The sequence below is a fragment of the Podarcis tiliguerta genome, assembly GCF_965153285.1.
Source record: "Podarcis tiliguerta genome assembly, chromosome: 4".
Lineage (NCBI taxonomy): Eukaryota > Metazoa > Chordata > Lepidosauria > Squamata > Lacertidae > Podarcis > Podarcis tiliguerta.
The window spans coordinates 50587029-50597152 of record NC_139537.1 but is presented as its reverse complement, the minus strand read 5'-3'; the positions used below and the strand labels follow the sequence as shown (position 1 = coordinate 50597152).

Here is a 10124-nt window from a genome sequence, read left to right as displayed (position 1 = left end):
GGCTACAAAATAATTATAGTAAACCATAAAACACAGCAAAATAAACTGAAACAGCATAACCCAATTTACAACCTGGATTTAATGTTGTCAATTAAATACTATTCTATGGACTTTTTACTTGGAAATTATTATGAATTCAGCTGGACTTACTCAAGGCTTATTTGTGCCAAGGTGCAACTCAACACCATAATTTTTTTTCCCAGTGTCACGAGCTCAACCCTAGAATTTATGGAGTTCCTCTGCAAGTTGCAAGGATAGGAAAGAAAGTTTCCAATGCAAAGTGAGTGTTTCTAAGACAGTTGAGGTCTACGTTCTGCTGCAAGGGGCTTGCTCCCACGTAAATGTGCATAGAACTAAAGTCTGTAGTAGGCTTTGGGCTGGAGTTTTATAACAGCGAGATAAATTGGTGTGCAATTGTCTCTTAACTATTTGTGTTATGCAACCCATATCGTGTCCTAAAGCCATGGAATTCGATCTCTGGCTCACAGCTCCCCTGTAGCTTATTAGTAACGATAGAGGTTTGCTACAATACAAGGATCCGGCCCACCATATGCTTGTTTTATTTTCAAAGTGCTCTGACACAGATCTGGTTAGCTTCTTACGTACGTAGCTGTTACTTTTCAGCTCTCTAGTATTTGTTAGACGAAATCCCTTCCGTTTATTAGCAAATCCGTTCCTTTTCTTCTTCCCCGCAGAGGGCTAAAGATTGCTACATTTGAAGCATTCTGGGAAATGTAGTTTTTGCCGTATGGTCCGGGAAACTGCCCATTTTTAAAAAGCTGCCCGAAAAGTAAGTTTTTGCTTTCAATGGGGGTGGGGGGTGGACATCGATAAAAATGCATGGCTGTGTTATGTGTGCTTCTTTACAGTGCGTAACAAAACGGTTGCCCTTACTTTGCAGTGAGAGAAGTTTCTTTTTCAGATTTTCGTGACCACGTGTTCTGATTTGCTTTGCTTCTGAGGTTTTACATGGCTTCCTTACACTTCCTACAAGACCCGTGTTTCGAATGCCAAATACCTTTTGTGTTTCTCACGGGTTGCTTCCATTTCAGTTTGATACAGGCATTTTTAAAGTAAGCAAGATGCCAGCAGTACTGGCATCTTTGTACGAATATAGTTTCGCATATCTTTAAAATTTTTGTTGTTGTTTTAAGATCAATGGGAGCTACAACTTTACGGTGCAAACTTTCTTTTAAAGTTTCATGGGTGTTTGTTGTAATGCATGAATTGTGTGTTCTCTAATGACAACTGATCCCATTCGTTTTTCACAAGAATGAAGAAACATTTGCATTGGGGATGAGCTTTCCATCTTTCCTTTCGCATTAAAGCGGTATTGCTTAATCATAAGCAATGTGACCAGCATAAACAAAGTTTAACTTAATTCCTAGGTACCATGTTATGGGTGTTCAATGGCTTGCAAGCTTGTTTTTTATATGGGGTGGAACTGAGTGTTTGAGATCACCTAAAAGGAAAGCAGTGCCAAACTTGGTGTTGACAAAATAAATGATGCAAGGAGAGAGAGTTGCAGCCCAAGACAGGAAGAAAGATGGTAAGAGAACACCTAGCTACTTTAAATGAATTCAGATATCTAGAGCCTGATTTCTACTCAAGAGTAGTAATAGAGCTTGGTGATACAATCTCAGAGTCTCTGTCTATAATCTTTGCGAATTACTGGAGAATTGGTGAGGTCCCTATGAACTGGAGGTGGCCAATTGTTGCCCCTATCTTCAAAAGTGGAGGTAGACCCAGGCTTCTACCAACTGGTCACCTTGTCATCATACCAGGAAAGGTCCTAGAACAGATAATTAAACAGTCAGTTTGCAGATAAGCTGATAAAATGTGAACTGGACAAGCTAACTGTTAGGTGGATTTGTAGCCTGGTTGCCAAAGAGTTGCTCACTAACTGTTCCTTGTCATCCTGGAAAAAAGTGAAAAGGAGGGTGCCGCAGGGTTCTGTTCTTCTGTTGCTGTTTAACATCTTTATAAACATCTTTTTTATGTTTAGTGTGTCCTTCTCAGCATAGGGTAATTATTCTGTTTGCCTAGTAGTGGCCAATTCATGTCAAAATGAATTGTTATCTAGAGGGTTGCAAAGACTTTTGACTTCAACCTTAAAATGTTATTGATGTAGATTATATTTCCCCCTTCCATTCCCTCCCACAAACAGCACATAACACCTTGTCATTTTCTGGTGCAGTTTCAGAGCTCTGAACTGTAACATATTTCAAGGATTTGTTTTATTTTATTTTTTAAAGGCATCTGAGCTTCCATATCTTTCTGTTTTTCTCCTTAAGATACAAAAGTAGCTTGTGTTAGGAATGCATCCTGTACCAAAAGTATACTGGGTTATTGTTTCATTTGCAACAGTGGTACCTCGGGTTACAAACACCTCAGGTTACAAACACTTCGGGTTACAAACTCCTCTAACCCGAAGGTAGTACCTCTGGTTACAAACTTTGACCCAGGATGACAACGGAAATTGCGCGGCAGCAAGAGGCCCTATTAGCGAAAGCGCGCCTCAGGTTAAGAACGGGTTTGGGTTAAGAACAGACCTCCGGAACGAATTAAGTTTGTAACCAAGTTAGACTGCAGAAAGTGTTATGTGCACGGAGATCCAAGCATGTTTATAACCCATTTTGAATAGATCTCTTTCTATAGCATCACTTCAGCTGTACCGTGTTACATAGGAGGCTAGTTTCATTGAGGATAGGATGGAGGTTTGGAGTAATATTGTGCATATTAATTTCCAATAGAGATAGCTCATAAAATATGGCCAAGATCCAAAGAGTTGCTTTCAGCGTGCCCAAATTTGGGAGTGTTTATTTGGGAATTTTGAGGGGATCTATTGTTACTTTTGAACGTTTTAAAAATGGATTGGCAAGTGGCTTGTGGGGCACTGTTCTTTGAGAAGCGCAAGTCAAATGCCCCTTGGGAGTTTTGGACCTAGATTCATGGCTCTTTGATCCCAGTCTGTGCAAAATTGTGAGGCAATGCAGTTTTAAAATTCAGATTTCTTTTAAAAAGAGCAAGATCTTATCTACCCTGGAAAATGTTGTAACCACCCTCTTTACGCTAAGCTGATGTCTCCTCTTCATTGGTCACTCATTAGTGGGGTTTTGATAGGCATATAGCCAGAGGCTGCTCCTTCTTTCTTTCTTTCTTTTTTGCATGGCTATTGGAAACTCACTCTTTCCAGATTGCTGCTGTCAAGATCACAGTAAGTACATTGTGTGTCATAGTGTAAGCCTCCAGTTCTAGCAAGAATGACTTATGTAAAAACCAGTCCATCTCTATTATAATAGTCCTAAATGCACTTACTTGGAAGTAAATCCCATTGATTTACTGCAGTGCTAAGCATGAATACCAGGAGGTGTTTTCATCAGAAGTCTCTTGGATTTGCTACCAAATGCAAATGTTTGGGCTTGAGGATTTAGTGCATATTATTTTGTGCTGATTTTTCTTAATTTGCATTTCTAGCATGATAAATCAGTCATCAATTGAATTATTTATCATACGAAAGTATATATTTTTCACTACAGATTACATGTTTTCATTACTAAAACATTTACTAGTAACATTTAGTTACTAAAACATTTGAAGGACAATTTAATTATTTGACAAGTGCTGGAGCACTGTAAGGGAGATGAGCAAAATTGAGGTGTATATTGCATTTATTGCTAAAATACCAATGATTGCTAAAGAAAGCATTGCTTCGTTGTATTTTCCTAGTTTATTTAACCATAATTACCATTTTTGTGCTCAAAGCAACCTCTGCAAAGATCTGTAACAACCTGTTCTGTGTCTGCTTCCTGAGAACAAAGTACGCACATCTACACGAGTCTTGATAGGTGTATTAAATCCTGAAAGAACCTCAATACACCATATTCTACCCTTGCAGATTTGTGATTGAATTACTGTGGAGGCAGCTGGTGACTTTCTGTATGCATAGTTATTTATTAATTGATAATTTTATTATTTAATTTTTTTTGTAAACTACTCTGAGGTTTTTGTACAATCAAGCAGTATATAATTTTTATGAGATGAATTAATAAATAGGGCACATTTTATCTTATTATGATGGTATTCAGCTAAATTTTACTCAGACTGCACCCACTGAAATTAATGAACATCACTAAGTTAGGTCCACTCATTTCAGTAGATCTGCTCTGAGTTGAATACCACTCATTTATTTTTCTATTATAGTAATTATTCTAAAATTGTTATACAAATTTAATATACAAACAGATTAGCATCTGCTACTATTATGCAAATCTGTAGCCTCTTTCATCCTATTTTCTGGCCAACTGTAGTTGTGACGAGTTGGGAAGTCATTGACTTGGAAGTGGGATATATGCATACGTAGTGCTACTATGCAAAGTGGATTGAGTTTAGAAAGGAGCATAGCAGACCTTATTTTCCCCCTTCTCCAAATGGATTGCGTCTCTGCATACCCAGGAAGAAGTGTTTGGCAGGGTTTGCTTTTTATCTGTGCCTGACGTTGGGAGGAACTGTACACATTGACTAGAGTGGGGTTAATGACCAGCTGCTCTTGAGAATTATACTGGAGGGGGGTAGGGAAGGGCAAATGCCATGTTTGCAAAAATTGCAACAGGGGGACTCCTTGTTTAAGTGAAATTCTTAACTAGTTCGGAACCTATTCCCTCAGGAGCCATACAGAAGTTTTCATAGCAAAGGCAGCCAATTAACCACGCATTTAAAAATGTATAATCTATATTGCACATTTCAGCAGCAAAAATAATCTCAGTCAACCAACCGTTTGTTATTTTTTGCATTTTCAAATATTTTTAAAGTTAGTGTGGTATGTATAAAGAAAATCCTCTGTTATGGTTCAGTCGAAAATAGATTGTTGCACTATACAGTGGTACCTCGGGTTACATACGCTTCAGGTAACCCAGAAATAGTGCTTCAGGTTAAGAACTTTGCTTCAGGATGTGAACAGAAATCGTGCTCCAGCGGCGCGGCGGCAGCAGGAGGCCCCATTAGCTAAAGTGGTGCTTCAGGTTAAGAACAGTTTCAAGTTAAGAACAGACCTCCGGAGCGAATTAAGTACTTAACCCAAGGTACCACTGTATACTTTATGTTGCAAACAGCAGTGTGATATGGAAAGCAAAATGGCACATTATGCTACCACAGCTGTTGCTCAGTACAGCACTCAATATTTTGCATGTCCTGCTTCTTTCTGCACAGACCGATGGCTGAGCACGTGCTTGTGATTGGCAGCGGAGGCAGAGAACATGCTCTGGCTTGGAAACTGGCACAGTCTCCACATGTGAAACAGGTACTGGTCGCACCTGGAAATGCTGGTACAGCTAAGGATGGAAAAATCTCTAACGCAGGTAATTGAAGAAAATGTAGAGTAAGTTGAAATGCTTAGCTTCACGACATTAATCTTTCAGTAGCTCCCACTGATAAATTGTGGCCATTTTCATCTTTCAGACTCTTTCAGACTCTTAGTTTATTAGAAGAAGCAAAAATTAAAATGGCTGGCATCAGTTACTCTGTTCTGTGCCAGAAACTCTGAGTCTCTGAGCTGCCATTTCCCCCTTCATTGAAAAGAAGGGTTGCTGCATCATATAAAGACCAATCTGCTCTATTTAGCTATCCTTTTCATGAAGAGTGAAAGAGATGCCTTGGGCATTCACGTGGCACTCATGTGGTCTGTTCAGATGTAGAGCATGAAACAAAAATCTTTGTCTCTGTGCTCATTGAATTAATGTTGATTTCCTCCCCCAAAAACCTTGTCTTTCACAGGACAGTACCAATGTTATGGTCATGATTACTGTATTTTCATTTATATAAGTGTTACGTTTTTCCTGTTGTTTTCCCCAATGAAAATAGAAGATGCAGAAATGTAATCTGTGTGTCTGTCTGTCTGTCTGTCTGTCTGCCTCTATATATTAGAAAAACAGCTTCTTAAAATAATTTTTAAAAAAGAAAACTTTTCTCTGTAATGCTTAAAAGTGCACGATCTGTTTGCATGACATTTTTGCTATGATCTACCTTTTAAATCTGAAGCAGACGAGATAGCAGATGAGTTGTGGGAAAAGGAAGTGGCAATGTTTCATCCCTGGAGGCATTTCTATACACTCAAATTTCCATAAAGCCCAGACCTCATTTGACCACAAACTATATTCTACATTTCACCTTTGTGGAATAATTAAATCCTAGAAGACAAAAAAGCATTCTTAATCTGTTGGTATGATTCTTTTAGAAATGGGGGAAGTCACTCAAGGGCAGTTTTTCCAAACGTTCATTCAGCATTAACCAAAGTGAAAATTTATTCTATACCCAACCTTCATCCAAAGATCACAGGGCAGTTTTGTGGGAACACAAAATACATAATAAAACAATAACGAACAGATCAGTAACCCGCCCCCAACACATTTAAAAGGCCTTAGAATGTTTAATCCCCCAAAGGCCTGGTTATAGAGAGACATTTTCACCAGGCGCCTCAAGATACGTAATGAAGACACTAGGCAAGCCTCCCTGGGGAGAACGTTCCACAAACGGGGAGCCACTGCAGAGAAGGCCTGTTCTCAAGCTATCGTAAAATGCTACACAGCACCTTTATCAGCGCCCACCCCCTCTGCTATTTAAGAGTTGTCAAATCCATATCAGGAATCACATCACAGAAGGAAAGAAGGCTACAGGTTAAATACGCTTGGCCAATTAAAATATATTGCTTCATGTTTGTCAAGGGATGAGCAGTTTCACCCCTTGAAACACCCCTTGAAACTGCCCAATGCTTGTCATGTGGAACGAGGGGGTAGGAATTCTCCTGGCCAATTGGTTCACATGACCCAGTTCACTTCAGACTTTGGATTTATTTATTCTTGATAAAAGTCAGAGAGTAACATTTTCTTTACTGTGTGTGGGGGGGTGCTACCTGGTTTTCTCTCCCTTGCTGGCACATATTGGTGTTTGTGTGTGCCTGACTGGTGCTGCTTATTAAAATTACTGTCAAAAGTCTCCTTACAAAAAGTAGGGCAACTTTGCCATCTTTACTCACAGAAAAGTCTCCCCAAGTATTGTCCCGGAATTAATGTAACACCAGGACTTAATATTAACTGCAGTCAGTGACCTAGAACTCACAATTCCCAATTTAGACATGTGGCTTTCTGTGTACAATGCAACTTGAACCATTCATATTTGCAAATGGAAGATTGCATAATGGAGCTGTTAGGTTCGAACGCCTGCTCAGCTCTGAAGCTCACTGTGTGACCTTGGACCATATCGCTGTCTCTCAGCCCAACCCACCTCAGTGGGATGCTTTGAAGGTTAAGTGCCTCTCTGAGCCATGTGGAAGGGCAAGTAACAAATGTAAGCAGTAAATAAAAACAACAGCTAATTGCAACTGATCTATTTTTTTTGTCCGTTGATAGTTATCTCAGTCAGTGATCACGCTGCTCTTGCCAAATACTGTAAAGACCAGAAGATTGGACTTGTGGTGGTTGGTCCAGAAGTCCCTCTTGCTGCTGGTATGTCTAAAAGAAATTATTCTGCAAATTCCTGCCTCCTGTTTAATCTACTAATTTATGACTCCTATATGCCGATCTGAGTGTATAAAAACACACAAGTATGCTAACATGCATGCAGTATAGGGCATCTCTTCTACCAGAACATGGTAATGAAGGGAGCAGACATTAAAGTGGAAAAGTGCTTTTTGGCCTTTGTGGTTGGCTAACAGTTCAGAGATCTGGAGTGACTCTGTTTTGTCACAGTGTTTGCCTCAAACAGTTATTTGCTTGTTGTTTGTCTGCTTCAGCTTTTGAAATAGCTACTCTAGATGATAGCCAAGGAATTGATTTGGTTACTATGGCCTCAAATTTCTCTAGCTGCTACTTCTGCCAACATTTATAGCTGGACACCATTTTTGTAATCTCATCCCAGTTGTTTTGTTTCGTTTTAAATTAGGACTTATAAGTAAAACATGCACAGAATATTCCCGTGTGAAGTGCTTTTGCATCTTCCATGACAATCCATTCTATTGCCTCTTATGCAAAAGGCAGCTAATATTCCACAGCCACTGTGCATGTTCAAAGTTTGTTGCTTCTGAGCAGAGGATGGTGACTGCCCCCTTAGGGCTTTTTCTATAAAGGGGGGCGGTATTTGGTACCTCTGCTACCTTTGAGGTTTTCCCCGAGGCTGTGAAGACCTTCCTCTGTGTGGATGGTGTACTCAGAGTACAGTGTTAGATCCATGATTGTGTTTCAATTAACTCTTTTCATAAAACCCATAACACTTTGGATTATTTCTGCTGCTAGGAATTGTTGATGACTTGACAGCTGCTGGCGTTAGATGTTTTGGTCCTACTGCAAAGGCAGCGCAACTAGAGTCCAGCAAGAGCTTTTCCAAAGCCTTTTTGGATCGTCATGACATTCCAACTGCAAGATGGAAAGCTTTCACTAATGCAAAAGAAGCCTGTGCCTTTATTACCAGGTACAGCATCTTTCAGCACGGGGAGAATACTTTGTCTATTTTTGTTGCATCTTCCCTGCTTTTGAGAATGTGTATAGAGCTTGATATCTGAATGAAATTCCATTTACTTACTTACTTACTTACTTAATTACTTACTTGCTTTCCTCTCTCTCCTCCCCCCCCCCATTAAGTGCGGCTTTCCCTGCCCTAGTTGTAAAGGCAAGTGGTCTGGCAGCCGGAAAAGGTGTGATTGTGGCCTCTAATAAAGAAGATGCGTGCAAAGCTGTCCATGAAATAATGCAAGTAAGTTAGGAATGTATTAATCAAAATAATTTTATCATTAAGATTACACCTAAAATTGTTTCCTGGGAGCCTAGTATTGGGCCAAACCAGGACTGAGGCTGCACTCCTCAATGCACTTAGTGGAGAGTAAATTTCACTGAATGCACTGGACTTGCTTCTGAGACATGTTTAGAATTGCAGTGCCACGTAGACTGCAACCTATGTATGCTTACCTATGAGTAAGCCCCAACAAATGCAGAGAGACTTACTATTGAATAAGCATTAACTGTGCTATTAAGGATGTGTAGCACTATCATTTAAGGCAAGGTTAAGGAGTCTCTGAGCTCCAGTTGTTGCTGGATTACAACTCCCATCATCCCTGACCATTGGCCGTGATTACAGAGGCTGATGGGAGTTGGAGTCCAACAGCATGTGTAGGGCCACAAGTTCTCTATCCATGGTTTAAGGGGGTGTTTATTCTGTTGCTTTTATCTGAGCGCGTTCTTCCATGGAACTTGAAATGTATGATATCTTAAAATAGAAACAGTTTGAGAAGGAAAGAAAACAGTCTCTGCTATATTGCTGGGTTTCTGAAGAAGATTGAGAACACGTTTCAAAGCATTTGTTCTTTCTTCTCTGCTGGATCAGGCAGATTCTATTTGTTAGAATACTATTACAAATGAAAGTCTGTGTTCAGATGTGTATGTATACTTTTCATGCAGGATAAAACCTTTGGAACAGCTGGAGAAACAGTTGTTGTTGAGGAGCTTCTTGATGGAGAAGAGGTTTCTGTAAGTATATCCTATAATGTCTGGCAGCCTTTCTGACACAACTTTTCTTCCATTCACTGAAATTCCTTCCCATTCATGGAGCAGCTCTGATGGATCCCACCTGATGTCCATCATGCAACTCATAAAGCAAGTCCAGTTGGTTAATCACTTTTATCACTTACAGTTTTCAGCAAATGTTCTTAACTTTGGCCAGGTAATGCCCATTCTGTATGTTAAGTACAAGTCCTTACTACTTAAGGACTTAAAAGCTACTCACTGAGATAGACTGAGTGGTACTGTTTTGAGCTCTACCTATGTGAGTTGCCAAAACAAAAAAATATTCTATTTATGTAATCAAAATACTGCATTGCTGAGTGGAACTTGGCCTTGCAATGTTACAGTTGCTCCATCAGTGCAAGCATTTCTGCTTTCCATACAGAGCAATCTCCCCTCTCCTCCCAACATGTACTATAGTGACTCCTCAGAGCTGATTTGGGAGGGCATGTGGGGAGAAGAAGAGGTTGGAACAACCCAGTTACGCTAGTGGGACTCATCGTATTAGCATTTACTAGTGAAACTCTTCAGTTGAGTCTGTCTCCATGCTTTCAAATTGGCTTCCTTTTGAGTGATCCT

General features: G+C 39.8%; 1 protein-coding gene across 5 annotated transcripts in view; it reads left to right on the top strand.

The window, feature by feature from the left end:
* Positions 1–227: 227 nt before the first annotated feature.
* LOC310676773 (trifunctional purine biosynthetic protein adenosine-3) overlaps positions 228–10124 on the top strand; it is a 26826-nt gene continuing 16929 nt past the window's right edge. Inside the window, exons 1-7 of one of the 5 annotated variants that reach the window (XM_083438897.1) lie at positions 761–790; positions 1389–1549; positions 5209–5357; positions 7404–7499; positions 8286–8460; positions 8631–8742; positions 9444–9512. In XM_083438897.1, coding sequence (XP_083295023.1) covers positions 5213–5357; positions 7404–7499; positions 8286–8460; positions 8631–8742; positions 9444–9512 — 597 coding nt within the window. In that variant the 5' untranslated portion in view covers positions 761–790; positions 1389–1549; positions 5209–5212. Of the gene's footprint in view, positions 281–687; positions 791–1238; positions 1550–3196; positions 4680–5049; positions 5358–7403; positions 7500–8285; positions 8461–8630; positions 8743–9443; positions 9513–10124 lie in introns of those variants that run through there. The other 4 variants (XM_083438895.1, XM_083438898.1, XM_083438896.1 and 1 more) reach the window with 4 other exon arrangements.